Source organism: Cyprinus carpio, chromosome A6, assembly GCF_018340385.1.
Source record: "Cyprinus carpio isolate SPL01 chromosome A6, ASM1834038v1, whole genome shotgun sequence".
In the NCBI taxonomy this organism is placed as follows: domain Eukaryota; kingdom Metazoa; phylum Chordata; class Actinopteri; order Cypriniformes; family Cyprinidae; genus Cyprinus; species Cyprinus carpio.
Window position 1 is genome coordinate 5285408 of NC_056577.1, and position 21758 is coordinate 5307165.

At 41.1% G+C, this 21758-nt stretch overlaps 1 protein-coding gene across 1 annotated transcript in view; it reads right to left on the reverse strand.

Moving 5' to 3' along the window:
* Positions 1 to 366: 366 nt before the first annotated feature.
* Positions 367 to 21758, reverse strand: part of LOC109074070 (voltage-dependent T-type calcium channel subunit alpha-1I-like) — a 68866-nt gene continuing 47474 nt past the window's right edge. The window contains exons 25-37 of the mRNA XM_042757586.1: positions 21050 to 21242; positions 20431 to 20582; positions 17404 to 17513; positions 17179 to 17312; positions 16689 to 16759; positions 14751 to 14829; positions 14160 to 14281; positions 12301 to 12714; positions 9833 to 9979; positions 8725 to 8859; positions 3642 to 3789; positions 2749 to 2945; positions 367 to 2057 (exon numbers count right to left, since the gene is read on the reverse strand). Of these exons, the coding sequence (XP_042613520.1) occupies positions 1491 to 2057; positions 2749 to 2945; positions 3642 to 3789; positions 8725 to 8859; positions 9833 to 9979; positions 12301 to 12714; positions 14160 to 14281; positions 14751 to 14829; positions 16689 to 16759; positions 17179 to 17312; positions 17404 to 17513; positions 20431 to 20582; positions 21050 to 21242 (2469 nt within the window). The 3' untranslated portion in view covers positions 367 to 1490. The remainder of the gene's footprint in view (positions 2058 to 2748; positions 2946 to 3641; positions 3790 to 8724; positions 8860 to 9832; positions 9980 to 12300; positions 12715 to 14159; positions 14282 to 14750; positions 14830 to 16688; positions 16760 to 17178; positions 17313 to 17403; positions 17514 to 20430; positions 20583 to 21049; positions 21243 to 21758) is intronic.

The window sequence follows — 21758 nt, forward strand, 5'->3', positions numbered from 1 at the left end:
GACGACCACTGGCACGGCGCCAACATACCTAAACTCACTAGTTCAATCTTATGCGCCCTCCAGAAGCTTCCGTTCTGCAAGTGAACAACGCCTAGTGGTGCCATCCCAAAGAGGTTCAAAATCACTCTCACTGACCTTTTCCTGGACTGCGCCCGGCTGGTGGAATGACCTCCCAATCTCAGTTCGAACAGCTGAGTCTTTACTTATCTTCAAAAAACATCTAAAGACACATCTTTTTCGCCAGCACTTGACCAACTAATACTAGCACTTACCCTTTCTTTTCTATTCTATTGTATTCTTAAAAAACAAAACAAACAAAAAAAAACATAGCTATGTGTTCTGTACTAGACTAACTGAGACTTGTCATGGCACTTGTATACTGTTGTTGTTCTCTTGCTGGTCTGATTGCTTCTATTGTTCTCATTTGTAAGTCACTTTGGATAAAAGCGTCTGCTAAATGATTAAATGTAAATGTAAATGTCCTGCATTAGAGGAAATATCAATAGAGAACCAGAGGCGAATTAACCATCTGGGTTTTGACGTCACAGCTGCAGCACTCTGAATTCAACAAATTATTTTGGTTTTTACACAAATATCAGAGCTTTCATTATTTGCCAGTTCCCTGCAAAAACATCCATCCGGTGTATCAGAATATGCCTATTTCCCTACTATAAAACAGCATCTGATTAGTATGTTCAAATTCATAAAACAGTAGGCAAAAAGTACCTGACCAACTACTAGTGGACAGCTTACAATCCCATAGTTGTTTGAGTAGATTTGAATGACGCACCTGATGACAACATTAGGTAAAGTACATCCAGACTGCATTCATACTACAGACAATGATGTAAGAACATAAAGAAAGTAGATATTCCTCATCAAATGTAGTATTTAAACGCTATCAGATTTCAGATGCACTTCTCATCTTGTTCAGCATTTTGACTCGTTTCCCAGTACAAGCAATGAAACATCCTTGGGGAAAAAATCAGTACAACTTAAATTTAGTTTGTGCTTTAAACAATTTGCCAATAATTTTCTTATCCTCCACAGTGTCTCATTCCAAGGAAGATCAGATGCTTTTAGGAGAAAATGGTTTTCTCAACCACAGCACTCAAAATGGCAATAATTTCAACATGACATGAACGCAGCATCGTACAGCACCTTTCTGCATTGAACGCATCACATGCTTCACGCCCAGCTTCACATAAAGATCGCTACACACTTGTTAAGTCTGTTTTTGCTATGAATTAATGAGTTTCCTAAGTTCCTCATGTTCCAGAATATTCTATGCTACTCCGTGACTACTGCATCTCCTCCGAGGCGTCCAGTGTAATGCCCTGAAGAAGAAAAGACACTGTGTTGCTGTGGCTGTGAGCTTCAGCTGGTCAGTAGCACAACAGGAAACAGATTAGTGTCACTCGAGATAAACATGGAGATGAGTTCATGGAAGAGACCACACAGTGTCCCATGCCTGGACCGAACCGCACATTTCATCTGTTCTTACGGCAGCCAGAACCCAGAGTCTGGCTGCACGTCTTGGTGCCAACGGGGGATGCATCCCTCTCAGATTCCTCAGTTGTTGCTTCAGTCCAGGGATCGAATCCGTAAAGGCACCTTCCATCTTTATTCCGGACCGCTAGGCTCCCCAGTACTAAACTCCCAGTGCTATTGCACTTCTTGGCCAGCAGTGGCGCCAGCGAATCCGGTGGGTGCAGAGAGGTCAGAGAGTAGCTACTCCGATTATCCGATAACTGTTCAGGATTACCAGCCTGATCGGGTCCTCCAGCCCTAACCCCGGATCCAGTGTCCTCATCGGAGGGGTCCTGTCGGATCCGGTTAGGATTTGTGCAGTCACTGTATCTGCTCCGATTCCTCTGGCGCCCCCTGGTGGCCTGGAGGTTGAACAGAGTCTGTGGCGTACAAGGTCTCTGGGTGAGTTCTGGAGGAGGAATGTGGGTTCTGCAGATCAGGGGTAGCGTAGAGATGCCCTCCTCCAGCATGGTCTGCAGGCTGCTCACCGAACTGCCTGTGGCCAGCGAGGAGTTCCTGTGGGACGTCTGCAGCAAGAAACAACAAGAGAATCAGGGAAGAGAAACAAATGTGGATCTGGACATGAGAGTGTTTAGTGACCCAGATCTGCAACTGCAATTTTTCTGTCTGGGTGCACCTGGAAATCAGGTTTACAAGGTGCTGAGCTAATAGTAAGCTTTTAAGGAAGAACTTGTCACTGGATCTGACATCGTTTTCCAGTGCAGTAGCCTCAAAGCTTCAAAAGACATTCTAGTAGTTTGAACCAGTTAGTAACAAGATGTCCACAAGCCCTCTGGTCTAAAGGTGGGCTCCCATCAAATTTCACTGGGGAAAAAAGGTCCATCGTCTATTGTCAATAGTGTAGAGATGTTCAAATCACTGCTCACACTGAAGTCACTTTCAAGCAGCATTTTCTGTTGGTCAGTGTGGCGAATCTGCATGACCAACTTGAACATAAACAAACCTTTTCTGAACTCCTGATTGCATGGAGTCCTATTGGAATAACTGGATTTCACTTGCAAAAAATTTGCCAAGCAATTGTAAATATGACTGCATCTTAAGTGGATGATTGTTGGCCAGAATAAGCTGCAAACTGGCCCACTTGATGCCTAAAGTCAAAGTCTGTCTACTCAAGATCCCTTTATACTTTTGTTGGTTCCCAGACACTGGACTCTAAGTCCTGATTGAGTTTGAACGCTCGTCTGTCATGTCTTTTACCTGAGAGCCCATGACCCTGCTGTTGGCCCCTGGGGACCTGAGAGAAGCCCATGAGGCCGGAGAGGCGTGTCTGGAGCCCGGCTGGGCCGCTCCGATGGCTGGACTGCCCTGTGGAATCGCAGCGGTGGTGGGGTGGAAGAACTCAGCCGGGAGATGAAAGAGAGGTGAAGACGTCTGACCTTCTCCTCCACTGCCATCTGCCACAAACAAACCGTCAGCCCGTTTCAGCGGAACACGACAGGTGTTTTTACACCACAGCTTCTCTTGTGAGTTAGTTTAAATTTAATTTATATGTGCAAAACTACATATGTTCAAACTGTGACTAGTGTGTTTCTATTAACACAGGGTTTTTCCATGCAACATGTTGCAAGATGCTTACTAGGGTGTTCTGTGTTTATGTTAGAAGTTTGCTATTTGGTAACTGTGGTGTTGCTAGGGTGTCCTTGATGGTGCTAGGGTGTTCTGGTGGTTACTTGGTAATTCTGGGTGGTTCTGTGCTGCTATGGGTTTATTAGGCTGTTGTAAGTGTATCCTAAGGCATTGCTATGCAGTTGCTAGATTATTTTGAGTAGTTGTTAGGGGAGTGCTGATTATTTCTAAAGTCTTGCTAGGAGGTCACTATGGTGGTTGTTAGGACATTGTGGGATGCTTACTAGGGTGTTCTGTGTTGCTGTTAAAAAGTTTCTATGTGGTTGTTAGGGTGTTGCTATGCAGTTCCTAGGGCATTCTTGGTGCTTGCAAGGCTGTTGCTAGGGTGTTCTGGGATGGTTGCCAGGGTGTTTAGAAAAAGCCAGACGAATTAATGGAACAGAACACAGAACATAACTCGACACGGCCTCTTGAAGTGTAAAAACACATCTGAGGTACAGCAGAACACACAGATGGTGTCAGACCTCCGCGGTGAGCTGGAGACTGGAGCTGATGACCCGTCTCACACCGCACATCGTCTCTGTCTCGCCCGGGACTGCAGGCCTCGCTCGGAGGATGAAAGCTTCTGCACACAACCACGTCTGTGCTCAGGTCAGTGCTGCCCTGCTTCACCTGTACAGACACACAGTGGTTCATGTGCGTCTCATCACACATATCACACTGTACCTACAGCAGTGTGACGCAGCATATTACAACTGAATCTGATTTGAGAGCTGAAGAGGAGGAGAGGATTTTCAATAATTGTTCCAGATCCTCGCACAAAGCATGATGATGAAGTATAGAAATATATCTCATAAATCTCACAGACTATTAGGATGATACTTTTAGTCTATCCCCATTTATTTCATATGGACAAAAAGAATCATGAACATAACTGCTAAATATCTTTTGTTTTTGTTTTTTTTCACGTGAAGTTGTTTCCCATTTTAAGAACAAGAAGCAAAAACCAAAGATATTAATTCACCAAAAAAAAAGAAAAGAAAAAAGAAAAAAACAATAAATTAACAAATACCCAAAAAACAGCATTTTCCTGGCACGTATAATACATTTAAGAGGCTTTAATTTTTGCAGGGTCCTCTCAGGTCTTTGCTAAAATGCGTAGGGGAGTCTCTTTTTATCCTTTGTTTATAGGCATGTAAAAATAAAGACTTTTAAATGTATTAAATGTGTCATGGAAATACCTCTTTTTTTTGCTATAAAGTATAAAGGTTTTTTTCTTTTATCCTCTATAGAGTGCATTATAATAATTGTTCCCTTTCAAGGGAACTTCGAACTGCGTCCTCTAGGGGTCGCTATGGGGAACACCTCGTCGTGACCCGTGTCTGAAGCATACAAATGAAAAAACACCAACGAGTTGGCCGGCGACAGCCTCTGACGTCACTACCGGTGCGACTATAAAACAGGCACCAGGAAACACGTCATTCATCTTCTTCGTCTTCACTGACTGTTTTGTTTGAAGCGTGCATCTGAGAAACGACCACGGTAAGAGCGATCTTTCTCTGTAATTATCATGGCATCCACTAGCAAGGCGTTTAGGCAGTGTGTACATCCGTGTCGGCATTATTTGACACCTGATGACACACACAGTCTTTGCGTCTTTTGTTTGGGCGAAGAGCACGCACGCGACGTCCTTGAGGGGGCGATTTGCGTGCATTGCGAGCAGTTTTCTATGAAAAAGCTCCGCTCTCGTCTGTCTCTCTTTTCGAGAAAAGAGGGACAGCCATCTGCTTCCCGCGGTTCAGGACCCGCCGCTGCTGAGGCACGGAGGAGAATGAGCTCGTGGGGATCGCAGGTGGATCTCGCTGAGGAGTTTAGAGAGGGACTTTCCCTTTCACGCTCTTCGGCGGCAGACGAGAGTGAACTTCAGGAAGAAGATGTGTTTGTCATTAACACTTTCTGATACTGAAGTTAGTGCTCTGCTGGGTTCTGCCCAGGAAGAGCAGGAGATGTCTGAGGGTGAAGAAGCTGAGGCTGAGCCTTCTCAATCTTCCTGCCCTGCGTATGCGGAGCATACGCAGCAGCAGGTCAGGCTGTGGCTTCGTTGCACACAATGGCAGTGCTTCAGGCTTATCAGGCTGATCTGCTGAAGGACCTGGATAAAGGCGAGGGCCTTTCAGCTGACCAGGTAGCCGAGCTGCGCCGCACCACAGACCTCTCTCTCCGTGCTACCAAGCAGGCCGCCTCCGCCATGGGTAGGTCTATGGCAGCCATGGTGGTAACGGAGAGACATCTGTGGGTGAACCTGGCAGACATCGGGAGGAAGGAAAGGGGCTTTCTTCTCGATGCTCCGGTCTCGCCTTCTGAACTTTTCGGTACCTCCGTCGAGACGGTGGTCGAGAAGTTCAGGGAGGCAAGGACGCGCTCGGCTGCCTTTAAATCCTTCATTCCACGAAGGTCCAGGTCCGAGCCCGAACAACATAGGGGTCCTGGCCCGTCTCGGTCTGAGGATCAAAGACGGGCGCAGAAGGCTAGTGTCGCGGCTCACGCGCTCCTCCCCCGCCTGCGGGTAGGGGTAAGAGGCAATCGTGGGTCACGAGGACATAAGCAGGACCTGAGGGATGTGATTCAGACGAGGCAGCGTACTCGTCCGAATCAGAGCGATACCTAGGTAGCTACTCATTCCCTTTGGGTGGTCATTTCTGTTTTTATCCTCCCCTGCCTAATTCCCCTGTAACCACCAGCTCTCCCCCTGATCGAGGTTAGGTGGAAAATTCTCGAACATAACAGTCTCCTATGCTGGACCTATGATGTTTTTTGGCTGGTTCTAGGTTCATAGTAACCACCTTACTGATGGTCCAGACTAAAGGAGGCTCCCCTTGAGCGGGGCTCCAGTACAGCAGGGTGGGTGAGTAAATGTACCCTTCTGTATATGTTTATGAAAATCGCTGGTGGTTATGTGTCTACTAATAAACTCTGTGAGTTTCCTTTACAGTGCTAAGCAGTTACGGCGTGTACTAAACACTCGTCAGCACCGGCCGTCCGGCCTTGTGCTCTGGTTTAGGCGACCGAGATCACAGGTTTCTGCGGGAGCCTCGCTGATCATCAGACAGCACTGCAGGGAATTTCATGGATGTCCAGCCAGGTCACCCTGAGGGGCCTCCTGGCTGCTTTATGGTGCTATCGCATCCAGCGGGAAGTGGAGGTGGTAGTTACAGAAGACTTCCTGTATACACTGCCTCAGGTGATGCTCCCCTCGCCAGAGGTGTACAAGATTAATGAGCTTGCCTCGCCCGTGCGGTTCAGCGCCTTTGCGATGCTTAGGAACCTATAAGTACACACGCTAAGCTCTGTGTACTTTCTGGAGACCACATGGTGGTCAGTGTGCACGTGAACACTTTGCGCACTTTCTAAATCCACGTAAGTGGTAAGTGTGCACGCAAGACTATGGCACTTTCTAAAAATCCTGTACGGTAAGGGATACGCGCTCCGCCTCGTTCCCTTTCTTAAGATGATTAGACCTTGGTTCCTTGGGCTCCATTCAGCCAGTATGTATTTGTTTATACACTTCAAGCATCGCTCCCCTCAATATGAGGGGCTATTTGGGCGATTCTCGTGGTAGTTTAGCAGCGCTCCCCTGTTACAAAAAGGGTCGCCTATGAGCGCGCTACTCTGAATTCGGAGTTCTCTTCTCATATGAGATTGAGTTCGCTGTTTTTCCCCAGAAACCAGCTGTATTTGAAATGCGAAACCATTTCATCTATGAGCTGCTCTATCAGAGTGCCACGAGAGCCCCTCCTTAGAACAGTATTTGAAAATCCATGCTATGGTAAGTGTGCACGTGAAGTCTTTGCACACTTTCTGAAATCCACACTGTGGTAAGTTCGCACGCTAATCTCTGCGTTCTTTCTAAAATCCTATATGGTGAGGGCTTCGCGCGGTTGCTTCGTGCCCTTTCTTGAGTTGGTAAAAGCCCCGTTCATCTTGGGCGCCACTCCACCCATGTATCCTCGGATACCTATCTAAACAGGGTGTTTGCTACTGGAGATCTGTTGAGACAGCTCCTTCAGCAAGCTTTTGAGGAAGCAAGCTGTAGCCCCTGTGTGACAGGCAAGACTTAGTATAAAAATGCTAGGTTCCTAGCCGTATCCCTTTAAAGGAATCTTTCCTGATTCCAAGCCTTTAGCTCTACCACCGGGCCGAGGCCCTAACAATTATGTTGGGTATGTAGCTTAGGCCTTTGGCCGTAAGGGGTATTGTCACAGACAGCCGTCTAAACGTCCCGGGGGCAACTCCCATTGCAATGGCAGAGTTGGTACTTAGTGTTCGCCATGATTCTGGCCTGCACTCCCCTCAGCATGGCGGCGTGGGTATACTGTTCCCCATAGCGACCCCTAGAGGACGCAGTTCGAAGTTCCCTTGAAAGGGAACGTCTCAGGTTACGAATGTAACCATGGTTCCCTGAGTAGGGAACGAGACACTGCGTCCTCTAGCTCCCTGCCATGCTTCGGACGCAAGCTTCAGACGAAGAAGTGAATGACGTGTTTCCCGGTGCCTGTTTTATAGTCGCACCGGTAGTGACGTCAGAGGCTGTCGCCGGCCAACTCGTTGGTGTTTTTTCATTTGTATGCTTCAGACACGGGTCACGACGAGGTGTTCCCCATAGCGACCCCTAGAGGACGCAGTGTCTCGTTCCCTACTCAGGGAACCATGGTTACATTCGTAACCTGAGACGTTTTTCACCACTGTAGGGCTCTCTAGCTACTTATATTTTTAAATAATGAATTTATAACAAATAGCGTACACAAAAGTAAATGACATGATATACTATATGGCATATGACAAGTGTTCTACATCCACATTACAGCAAAATGTTATTTAATTTTCACACAGCCGAACCTGAACACAGCTTAATCATCAGTTTTCCATACGATTGAATAAATACAAGTGTTTGTGTGCCTCCCATTGTGCATTTAACTTGATTAATGCCCAGCAGACATCTGTTTTAAAGCAATGGGCAACTAATTCACTTCTTGATTTGCTTAATAAAAGCCTTTATGATTGTGTTGACAAAAATGTTTATAGTGTATTATTTTCAAGGTGTTTATTGCTAAAATGTAGCACAGCCATTAAAGGTAATTTGCATGCAATGTATCATGCAACCTCATGCACTTGCTGCTGATCTATTTAAGTTAAAATAACTTGAATGTAGTATGAATTTGTAGGTTTACTACAGAAAAGCTCAAATGCATTTAAAAGTCTAACTGACCAGGTCGATTTTTCTTGGTTTGTCCCTAAAGCGTTTAAACATCAAGCTACGCCTACGGTGAGTACAGGATGACAGATGATTTTCTTGAAGTTTCTTGAAGTGTTGAGTGCAAGTCAAGCATGTTCTTGTGCTTCTCCACACGAGTCTGACATCAGAAGCGCCAGAGACACAGATAGAGCAAGAAGATCCTGCTGAGACGATCCCGAAGGAGCTTCAAACATCCACCCAGAGCCTCATTCACTTATCAGTTAATTGAGCATGTCAATAATGATTAATCAGAGCAGAGCAGGATGACTGTCACACAGCGCTGTGAGCTGGAGTGTTTTTACACACACACACACCTTACAGTCTCTGTCCAGCAGCTGGTAGTCGCTGTGCTCGTCCAGGCTGATGTCATCAGTCAGCGCCGGGGAGGAGGATTTATCTGACATCAGCTCCGACATCAGAGACGTGTGCTCGACCTCCGCCAGCTGGATCTACAAAAAACACACCATCACCACAGGAAGCTGTCAAAACACTGATGCATGCAGCGATCTGAACGTTCATGCACATGATCTGCTGCGCACACACACACACAGTATGATCCATCACAGACAGGATTTCAAATGCAGCTTCTTTTCTCATCACTGTTCTTAAAATCAGCCTGAAGGAGATCTCACACTGTATGCATAAATTACAAACACTGAATCCTCATTTTTAAGATGCTGTTTCCATGTTCATTTCATATAATTTAGAATTAGTCTGTGATACATTCAACCATGATGATGTTCCATGCAATTCTCTGCAAACGTGATCACTGACGATCATCTTCTGTCTGCAGGGCTTCATGATGAATGAGACTCATACGAACTGAATGATTCTGACTCCTGAATGATTTCATTAGTGCCAGTTTTCCCAGATGAGGTTTTTTGAGTTCATGAAAAAGTGTATAAATCATGAAAAGTGATATCAAATGTTAAATTTAAATAAATAACTGGGTCTGCATAATAATCGCTATATAGTGTGACTACCAAAGGCTGCAATTTAATTAAATAACTGTACAGTCCGAAGCATTTCATAATTATAATTATCAAAAAAAAAATTTATAGTACTATTACAATTGTATTATTATTATTATAATTTTTATTAACATCGGAGTTTTGTGAACATGCAAATGTGTCAAATAAAATAGTCATTTCTTATTTTACAGTGCAACTGTACTTTACAACAGTAATACATTTCTGTATTTTTATAATTTTATATAAAATATACTACTACTACTACTAATATTAATAATAATACTAAAATCAAATTATTATTATTATAATTATTGATATCAGAGAACTGTGCATACAAATGTTTTATTAAATTAAATTTTAATTTAAAATAAAATCTCAGGGGGAGTTCAAGTAAATATTTTGGGTCTAAGGCTGACACAAACCGTTTGGGAATCGCGTTAGGCATCCTCACCTCTCCTGATTGGCTCCTGCCGTCTCGTCTGATTGCTGGAGAGCAGTAATGGTGGAACACAGATCCTGATAGATTATCAATCATCTGCATTTCTCCATCCAGCGACTCCTTCATCAGCAGAGAGACGCTCTCCAGCCACTGGTTCTCCTGTCACACACACACACACACACACACACACACACACACACACACACACACACTCTTCTGACTAAACATAATAAAATAATAATGATAATAAAAATAAAAAAAACATTGTTGTTATGCTGTTTTTTCCTTGAACTACTTTGTCTAGATATCTGTGCTGGAAAACAAGACAAAAACACACAGATGAGTGTGAGTGAGAGTGAGAGTGTGTGTGTGTGTGTGTGTGTGTGTGTGTGTGTGTGGTGTGTGTGTGTGTGTGTGTGTGTGTGTGTGTGTGTGTGTGTGTGTGTGTGTGTGTGTGTGTGTGTGGTGAAGTGCTTAAGCGTGTGGACAGATCAATCAGTCAGAACTTCAGTCAGACGTATGAACTCCATCTAGTGACCCGCCGGATGACCCGAGACCATCGACACACAAGGGGAAAAAAAAACAAAAAACATTTATTTTATTATATAGACAGACTGATAAATTGGTTTGCATGAGCAGCGTCATTGGTTTGGTTTCTAATAAGAGACCATGATTTCTAGTGATGTGAGTGACAGCGGTGGTCAGTGATGTCATCAAGAGTTTAACTATGCAAATGAGGCAGCAGCTACCAATAGGAGTGAAGGATTTATAAATTCATGTGTATTTGTTTCTATGAATTCTTGTGAATTTTTCAGAAGCAAGAAAACTGATTCACGGTTAAATGAGAGTGGCGTCTTATCTTCATCCACACTGCATGTTGTTCATGATCATAGTGTCTTAACTCTGAGCGTCCAGCACTGTGAACGCACACCGCAAGCAGCAATAAATCACTGTCAGTGTGAACCAGACATCAGTGTGAGATTCACTGCTCATCACATGTGGACAGATTGTTTTGTGTTTCAGCTGCGACTTCATTTCCTCTGATGACTCACAATGTGTCTCCATTAACACACACACACACACACACACACACACACACACACACACACACACGCACACACACGCTCATACACGATCACTGCGGGCCGTCAGATGTCAGGAAGGAAATTTACAATAAAGATACTGTTCATGAATACACCTGCTCTAATGACACATCATTTACAGTACAGTAAATCACACTAGACAAATGAAGCACTTCATCAGATATGAGCATTATGTTCATCTGCTGCCGTGAATCTCAGTCTTAAAATTTAAGGTCAGTTCAGGTTTTAGGGTCCGTTCACACCCTGATCGATAACTATAACCATAAACATAAGTTTTAATAACTGCTCTAAGAGAATAGCAGAGTCCAGGAATTTTTTTTCCCAGCTGATAAATGATAAAAACATTGAAAGATAATCAGAATCTATATGACTTTAATGAGCTCCAGCCTTTAAAGCGGCAGACGACAACACTACAGCGCAATTATGAAATAAACAGAAAGTTATCATCCGCCAATATTATCATTATAGTTATCTTTGTTAGACTTATCGTTACCATTATTGTTAAAGTTATTATTATTGGTATAGTTATCAATAATAGTTATCATTATAGTTATTTTTGTCATTATAGCTAAGATTATAGTAAAAGTTATTGTTATTACAGTTATTACAGTTATCGGTTCTTGCTATCTTTATATATTTATAGTTATCGTTGCAATTACAGTTACATTGTTATTGTTATAGTTATCAAAGTTAATGTTATAATTATAGTTATTAGTCATAATTTATCATTAGACATAACAGTTAAAGTTATTGATTATAGTTATCATTTAAGTTATCATAGCTACAGTAACATAATTATAGTTATCATTATACTTATAGGTAACATTATAGTTACTGTTATGGTTAAAGTTATCTTTATTATAGTCATCATAATAGTTATCGGTTACAGTATTGGTTAATGTTATAATTATAGTTATTAGTTATAATTTATCATTAGACATACTTAACATTGTTAAAGTTATCGTTTTTGTTGTTGTTAAAGTTATCGGTTATAGTTATCATTACAGTTATCATAGCTAATGTTATAATTATAGTTATTGTTATAGTTAAAGTTATCTTTATTATAGTCATCATAATAGTTATCGGTTACAGTATCGGTTATTATCATTACATTTTTCATTATCATTTATTTATCATAGTTATTGATACAATTATTGTTTATAGTAATCATTATAGTTAATGTTATAGTAACTGTAACGTCAATGTTATAAACCAATCACAACTCAGTATGCAAATTTGATGACATCACGACTGCCAAGTCAGTGGGAGTTTCTCAAACTTTAGTCAAATGTTTTGATAATATCTTTACAGTAAATGACACTGGCTGTGATGTCCTCTGTGTCCCGTGTTCAGTATGTCAGCGAGTGTGAGCCGCACCTGTGCCGGTGAGTAGAGTTTCCTCTGGTTCTGCGTGTCCTGTGTGCTTCTGTGCGGTGTCAGTCCACTCTGGCTGGTGCTGGCGTGTGTGTGAACCGCAGCCATCGCCGCCTGTCTGTTTCCGCAGCCTCCCGCCGGTCTCTCGCCCACATCAGCCCCGGTCGGGCGCTCCGGACGCCCCAGACAGCACAGGCCGCCCTGCGCCAGCTCCATCTCGATCTCCGCGTCCATCTCTGCGTCCTCCTGCGCCTCTTTATTGGAGTCGTCCAGGTGCTTCATCAGCACGGCCACCACCACGTTAATCAGGACGAACTGAGCCGTCAGAACGAAGCTGACGAAGTACATGGGCGAGATGATCTGCAGGCTGGAGTTACAGGAGTAGCTGTCACCCGGCGGACACTCACGCAGCGTGTCCTGTGAGCACAAACACACTAATGACTATCCACTTCTGTTTGACTGTCCTTTCATCCACACCAGTGCAATACGGCTAAAATAGAAACCATGAAATCAGCTAAACATCTCTCATGCATCACGGCTGCTGGTCATACTGCCACTGCTGAGGAAAAGAGTGTCACAACTGATTTAAACATGCTGCCGTTTCACAAATGTGACCCTGGAGCATAAAAACAGTCATAAGTAGCACAGGTATATTTGTAGAAATAGCCAAAAATACATTGTATGGGTCAACATTATTAATTAGGATATTAAGTAAAGATCATGTTCCATGAAGATATTTTGTACATTTCCTACTGTAAATATATCAAAACTTAATTTTTGATTAGTAATATGCATTGCTAAGAACTTCATTTGAACAACTTTAAAGATGATTTTCTCAATATTTAGATTTTTTTTTGCTCACTCAGATTCCAGATTTTCAAATAGTTGTATCTCAGACAAATATTGTCCTCCTAACAAACCACACATCAATGGAGATATTATTTATTCAGCTTTCAGATGATGTAGAAATCTCAATTTCGCAAAATTGACCCTCATGACTGTTTTTGTGGTCCAGGGTCACATACAGTATTGTCTTTGTCTGTTTTTGCTTAAGGCAAGACACTACAGGCAAAAAAAGTTTTTTCATGATATTTTGTTCTATTTTGATTTCAGACTAGTGTAAAGGAAACATACAAGTGTTTATTTTAATGCACTTTATATTTTTGCATCTAGGTTTCTTTTCCAATCCATATCTTTAAAGAGTTTTTTCTCTTACAGTACACACTCCAAACTCTACAGTTTTATTCCTATCTGTATTCTGAAGGCTTTTACTGAGGTGTTTGATAATATATCAGTCACCTGATACATATTTCACATTTTATTCCTAAAAAACGTGGTGAAAATGTGTTTGGTTTCTGTCTGTTGACAGTATGTTCTGATTTATGGAGTGATAAAAAGAGAAATTCAAAATCCCCTCTGGAAGGAAACAAAATCAGACAAGAATTCTGAACCTGTCTTTATCCAAGGCTCAGATTTCTGCTCCGACAAAAGCATGCAAATCAATGCATATTTATTTAGATAATTTATTTAAATTCTTAACCTAATCAACTAGGGAAAGTATTATGATATCTATTACGTTCAATTTTTACCTTATACACCTGTGCTGTCTTATCTTAATTCAGCATAATGTAGCATTAATCAACACAATCTTTACAGCCATTTATCAAGCAGCACATCAATTGCTCACCTATTATTTAAAAAAAAAAATACAGAAATATAGTTGTTAGATGTGACACTGATTCAACACACAAAGGAAGAAGAAAAACAACACTGTATTCCGGCTGAATGCAGCTGATTTCCGTGGTTTATAGCTGTAGTTCAGGGTTTGTGTTCATGTAAAGTGACAGCAGCATGAGCTCTACCTTCATGATGCCGTTCCAGTTATCTCCTGTAGACACCTGGAAGAGAGTCAGGAACGCCATGCCGAAGTTTTCAAACGTGGCGTGACGACTCATGCCTTCACACGGGTACTCAACATTACACACTGAAACACAGACACACGGAGAGACACATTCATAACTCATGAAGTAATCACATTTTATTTGAAGTCTCCTCTGCTCACCAAGGCTGCATTTATTTGATCAAAAATACTGAAATATTATTACAATGTATAATAGTTGTTTTCTATGTGACTATCTGTTAAACTGTAATTTATTTCTGTGATGCACAGCTTGTATTTTCAGCATCATTACTCCAGTCTTCAGTGTCACATGATCTTTAGAAATCATTCTAATATGATGATTTGCTGCTCAAGAAACATTTCTGATTATTATCAATGTTGAGAACAGTCACAGATGAATAGAAAGTTCAAAACAATTGCATTTATTTGATATAGAAATCTTCTGTAACATTAGAAATGTTTTTATTGTCACTTTTGATGTCAAAGTCAAAGATAAAAATGCATATGCAAACAGATCATGAGGTGCTTTATGACTGAAGTGTTTTTCTCTCACCCAGTTCTCCAAACAACTCCACTCCGAGTGCGGCGTAGATGAAGAACAACAGAACGAAGAGCAAACCCAGATTCCCCACCTGAACAAAACACACACACACACACATATATCAGCAGTGTTTGTGCATCCATCATGCGGCGCTGAGCTCATCTCAAGCACTAAAACAGCCGTCCACGCTGAGAATAAAAGTCATTTAATTCCCAGAATGAGGTTTGTGCTGGTCAGGTGCTCACAGCTGCTTTATTGCTTTTTTTCAAGGTTAATTCATTTCCATTAGACGTGTCTGAAGCCCATCTGAGCCGGCGAGAACTCGAGAAAACAAACACTTGTGCATATTATTCCTCACATACGTGTGACTCAAATGCACACAGCAGTTTTATATAAATATAGATCTTAAATCACATGAATTAAGATACTATTGACACATTTACAGGACTGGAGTGTGATCATCAGCGGAGTTAATCCAGCGAAAGGAGGTTTGTAGATCGACGCCATCTGTTTAATGTGTTTATGAGTGTGAAATGAGTCACCCAAGAGCTGCTCACAGCCGTGTTGAACACTCAATGACTCTTGAAACGACGTGATGAGAGCACGTCTAACGCTTTATACACACGCCAGACGCTTCTCATGATTCTCTACAACTTTAGGACTGAACGTCATTGAGCAGATGCTGAAATCAAATCTGTCTGTTCAGACTCTCACCAGGATCTGCTGGATTTTATACACACATTTCTAAGGCTCTAAATGACTGACAATCAAAATTTGCAGTTTCACACTCAATCTCCTCGTGTCTTCTGTCTCTGATTGATAGTTTAGAGTTAGCGTTTGTTTCCAGAAGCTTTACTTTCACTGTTCCTCAGCGGAGGAATGATCTTCACAAGCCTCCAGAACATCTCACATCTTCTGAGGAGCCTTTATTTCTTCATCTCTCCATCACTGCATTATATGTTTGGATCATTTACATCTCATCTCACTGAGACACATTACTGCAGATATAGAGCACAGACTGATATTTATAGCATTTTATGTCAGTATCAGTATAAAGATCTCACTGATTTACATCACAAGGAGCAGAATTCCATCATATAAATATCAGCATCTGCAGCAAATTCATATTTTTGCTCAGTTTGAGTCTCTGAATAAAATCAAGGTCTTTTCTGCTTCATATTCTCACTCTATCAGACTATATGAGCCATAAAACCTGATGAGTGAAATATGATGCAAAAAAAAACACATATGCAAACTTTTTTTAAAGATTCTTATTTATATATTGTTTATTGTTTATCATCAGACTGAATGTCCTCCTGAACATCATCCAGACGCTTCAGATCATCTGACCTTCAGACTTTCACAATAATTTTATTATCATAATTATTCTCCAGGTGTTTGTTTGTGTGTGTGAGAGAGAGAAAGAGAGAAAGAGAGTGTGTGTGTGTGTGTGTGTGTGTGTGTGTGTGTGTGTGTGTGTGTGTGTGTGTGTGTGTGTGTGTGTGTGTGAGAGAGAGAAAGAGTGTGTGTGTCTGTGTGTGTGTGTGAGAGAGAGAGAGAGAAAGAGTGTGTGTGTGTGTGTTTGTGTGTCTGTGTGTGTGTGTGAGAGAGAAAGAGAGAGAGAGAAAGAGTGTGTGTGTCTGTGTGTGTGTGTGTGTGTGTGTGTGTGAGAGAGAGAGAGAGAGAGAGAGAGAGAGAGAGAGAGAGAAAGATTGTGTTTGTGTGTGTGTGTGTGTGTGTGTGAGAGAGAGAGAGAGAGACAAGAGATTTCTATGATTAGTGTGTGTATGTCTGTGTGTGTGAGTGTGGGTGTGTGTGTGTGTGAGAGAGAGAGAGAGAGCAAAGAGAGAGAGACAGGGTCACACAGGAGAGTGTGTGTGTCGAGTAAACTTTAGTGTGTGTGTGAGTGTGTGTGTGTGTGTGTGTGTGTGTGTGTGTGTGTGTGTGTACCTGCGGTAACGCCTGCACCACGGTATCGAGCAGCGCTCTCATTCCTGTGGCCATCTTCAACAGCTTCAGAACTGTGAAATTGAGATAAAATCACTGAACTGAACGACACAACTGGCTCATTTCATTCAGCTTATGCCCTTTCATACAGACTTTTCATTTGTTTATTCCATTATTCCATTCACTGAAAAAAATGGTGTCGGATTTCCACTCAAAAAGTTCTATAAAACGCATTATAAATTATTAAAAGAGCATCTGAATGAACATAAAGCATAATTTCAAGTACATGGATCCACATGATTCACTTGATGATTCAATACTAACCTCCTCAGTCAGTTACTGTTCTTCTCAGTCTAAATTGCATTTAATACTAAAGCTGCAGAGGTTTTCCATCTTATAAGTTTTTAAGTGCATAAATGATTTAAAAATTGATTTGTCACGTTTTTATCTCTGAATTCCCGCTGTGTGTGTATAATGCGGTGTTGATGCTCACCACGGGCGATGCGCAGGACCCTCATGATGCGGATGATTGTGGGATTGATGGGGAGCGAAGCATTTATTTCAATCTCCTCCAGAGTGATTCCCATTACAGACAGCAGAACGATGGCCAGGTCCAGCTGATTCCATCTGAGGACACAGAAACATCATCACGGCACTGAACGGACGAGCCGGAGGTCCTCTGGAAGCGCTGCAGTGTGTTACTTCAGACGCTGCTCACCTGTCTTTAAAGAAGCGTCTGAAGCCGAACGCGATGAGCTTCAGCATGGCCTCCACCACAAACGTGGAGCTGAAGAAGTAGTTGCAGTATTTCAGCGCTGTCTCCAACGACTGAGAGAAACCAGAGAGAAGAAACTCAGCACAGACCTTTACTCCAGATTCACTGTCATTAACAGATGGATTTCTGTTCGCTTTGATTATGGTAGACGCTCCTCAGAGCTGCTGGGATCTGAATAAAATAAACTCTGAGTCTCATTCATGAAACACCAGAAATTGGTCACAAAGCCATTCTGATGTACATTTCTACATTCAGGAAAGTGTTTGTACTGTATTTTCCAAACGTTAGTTGATACAAAACAATTTTACACCTGCTGCCGAGCACAAAAAATGGTGTTTAACATCTGAACGCTTTGTGTTCTTTCAGGCAAGCTGATGACTCTATATGAATTCACTTCAGCTTTATGACAATCAGAGTATAGCATTAACAAAACATTTTCAAGGTTATGTATATAGAATGTTTTGTTGTTGTTGATAATGATGATGATTATTATTATAATAACAACAAAAACAGTATTAATTAAATGTAAAAAATAAATGTAATTAATAACAAAATTGATTGAAAACAGCAACAATGCAGGGTTAAATAAAACACAAAATAAATAATTAAATAACCTGAAATAAAATAAACATTAACTTAAAATGTACTAAAATACCTAAAACTAGAACTGAAATAAAAGTTAATAAAAATTATAAATATGTGTGTGTGTGTGTGTGTGTGTGTGTGTGTGTGTGTGTGTGTGTGTGTGTGTGTGTGTGTGTGTGTGTGTGTGTGTTTAAAAAACACAACAAATTTGCTAAAAACATGAAATATAAAAACTGATTCAAAATAACTAGAATAAAAACCTGAGAGGATCCCACAAGTGTTCCTGAATATGTAATGCTAATTGTGAATTAGTGTGCAGATGCATCCTATTTATGAATAAATAATGAGCAGTTCATTTACATACACATTTAACAAGGAAATCTGAGGTTTCTGCTGCATTTTAATCATATGCTAGATTTAATTATATCACATGGAATTGAAATAGATATTGTACCTCAAAGTGATGATGTTACTGATCACTACCTTGTAACGTGCATGCTGCCTATTACTAGTATTAACTATAAATTACTGAAAGAGTTGTTACCTGTAGCAGAACCGCTTCTCAATATTAATAATTCTTTGTTATCTTTAGGTCACATGCCAAAATCCTTCAAGCTGGCGGTTATTAAGCCTCTTATTATGAAACCACAACTAGATCCTAGTGAACTGGCAAATTACAGACCCATTTCAAATCTTCCATTTATGTCTAAACTTTAAAAAAAAAAGTTGTGTCTGCTCAATTGTGCTCCTACCTGCAAAAAAATGATCTCTATGAAGAATTTCAGTCGGGTTTCAGGCCCCACCATAGCACAGAAACTGCACTTGTTAAAAATTACAAATGACTTGCTTCTTGCTTCAGATCAAGGCTGCATCTCATTGCTAGTTTTACTTGATCTTAGTGCTGCGTTCAACACATAATAACATCACAAAATAACAAATAAAAAACAATGCACAATGAGTATTCAGGGTCATGCTTTAAAATGGTTTAGATCCTACCTGTTCAACCATTACCACTTTGTTTATTTAAATGGGGAGTCATCTCATTTATCACCAGTAAAATATGGAGTGCCACAAGGATTTGTCTTAGGCCCTCTGCTATTTTCAATTTACATGTTACCACTTTGTAATATTATTAGAAAATACGGGATTAGTTTCCACTGTTATGCTGATGATACTCAACTATATATCTCAACAAGACCAGATGAAACTTCTAAATTATCTAAGCTAACAGTGTGTTAAAAAATGTAAAAGATTAGATGACTAATAATTTTCTCCTATTAAATTCAGATAAGACAGAGATATTACTTATTGGACCAAAAAACGGTACACAAAATCTCGTAGATTACAGTACGGATATACTATTAGTTCCTCTACAGTCATTTGGGTGTTATATTAGACAGTAACTTTTGATTTTGTTTTGAAAATCCTATTTCACGTGTTACAAAAACAGCATTCTTCCAGCTTAGAAACATTGCCAAGCTACGAAACATGTTACCTATTTCTGATGCAGAAAAGCTAGTTCATGCATTCATGACCTCTAGACTGGACTATTGTAATGCACTGCTAGGTGGTTGTCCTGCATCCTCAATAAACAAGCTACAGGTAGTCCAAAATGCAGCGGCTAGAGTCCTTACCAGGTCAAGAAAATATGATCATATTACCCCAATACTACAGTCTCTGCACTGGCTACCTATTAAGTTCTGTATCAGTTACAAAATATTATTTACTTATAAGGCCCTTAATGGCTTAGCTCCTGCGTACCTAACTAGTCTTCTACCACGCTACAATCCATCACGCTCCCTAAGGTCACAAAACACTGGACTTTTGATAGTACCTAGGATAGCAAAGTCCACTAAAGGAGGTAGAGCTTTTTCGCATTTGGCTCCCAAACTCTGGAATAGCCTTCCTGATAATGTTAGGGGTTCAGACACACTCTCTCTCGATTAAAGACCCATCTGTTTAGCCAAGCATTCACATAATGTTTCTCATTACATTATCATTCTTTGCTTGGTTTGAACAGCAGGCTACACTAATTTTTCTCTATTTGCATCTCTGTTTCTGAGATGACCGAACACCTGAGAAGAGAAGATGCCAACCCGATCGAGGACCTCAGATGACGCCAAACCTGAACCAACATACAAAACTATATGGACATATTTGAAAAAAAAATAATTAAATAAATAAAAAACTACTAAAAATGAAAAAAATACAACAACATTATTAAAACTTGAACTAAAATGAAACTTAAAAAAGAAAATATAAAATAATCTAAATATGAATACAAATTAACAGTATTTCCAATGACACTAAAATAACCAGACCAATCAATCAAAGCGAGTAGGCAAGCATCTGATTGGCTGCGGGTCACGTGACAGTGCTGCTCACCTGTGGTTGGTTGTAGTGCTCCAGGCTCATGGTGACCACATTGATGCAGATGATGAGGGTGATGAAGAGGTCCAGATAATGACTGGTGCAGAACGAGTGAATCATCAGCCGAACGCGACCGTACGAGGAGTAATACGGCAGCCGCTGGGCCTCTTAACACAAACAGAACATTTATTAATATTAACATCACCATTTATTTCCCCTGCACTGGTTTATACTGTGTGCTGATGCTTTGACAGAAACCACACGCTGATATTTCACTGACAGACAGACAGAGCGATGGATGGATGTAAATGAGGGAGGAAGTGGAGAGTGGGCAGCCGTGAAATGATGGAGGGAAGGAGGAAGAGGAAACAATGGGGTCAGCGGTGATGAATGTGGCCCAGGATCTCAGGGGAAGAAGAAAAGAAGAAGAACGAGAAGAAACATGAGAGATAAACGAGTGAGAGCAGCAGACGACACGGGAAGATGAATAATAATAACAGACGAGAGCGAAAGAGATGAAGAAAAATGAAGAAGAAGAGAAGCAAACGAGAGCAGCGGGACGATGGAGATGGATGAGAAACTAATGAGATGCTCAAACTCCTTCCTCCTCGCGGTCTCATATGCAGGCTCTTACTGCGCCTCCTCTTCTCCATGCGCTTCAGCCGCTTCTCCTCCCGCCGCCGCGCCTCCTCCACCTCCTGATGCTGACGGCACTTGTGGAAGTTCTCCACCACCACACCAACAAACATGTTCAAGACGAAGAAACTGACGATCAGCAGGAAGGAGATGAAGTACAGCAGCATCCAGGGGTTGTTATTGATGACGGGCTGAACACAGACACAACACCATCAGAGAGTCAAAACACTCTCAGCGCTGACTAGCTGAACAAATACTGATGAACGAATGAACCCATGAACTGTAATAACAGAGAGAAAAAATGTCTGAAGGTACACTACAGTTTTGTGAATGAAAGGACGCATTTCTAAAATGTCAAACATTTCTAATGTTACAGAAGATTTCTGTTTCAAATAAATGCTGTTCTTTTGCACTTCTATTTATTTGTGAAAATATCTTGAAAAATAAAATGCATCACAGTTTCCTCAAAAATATTATGCAGCACAACTGTTCTCAACATTGATAATAATCAGAAATGTTTCTTGAGCAGTAAATCATCATATTAGAATGATTTCTGAAGATCATGTGACACTGAAGACTGGAGTAATGATGCTGAAAATACAGCTGTGCATCACAGAAATAAATTACAGTTTAACAGAGATTCACACAGAAAACAGGCGTTTTACATTGTAATAATATTTCACTATTTTTCTTGTAATTTTTATCAG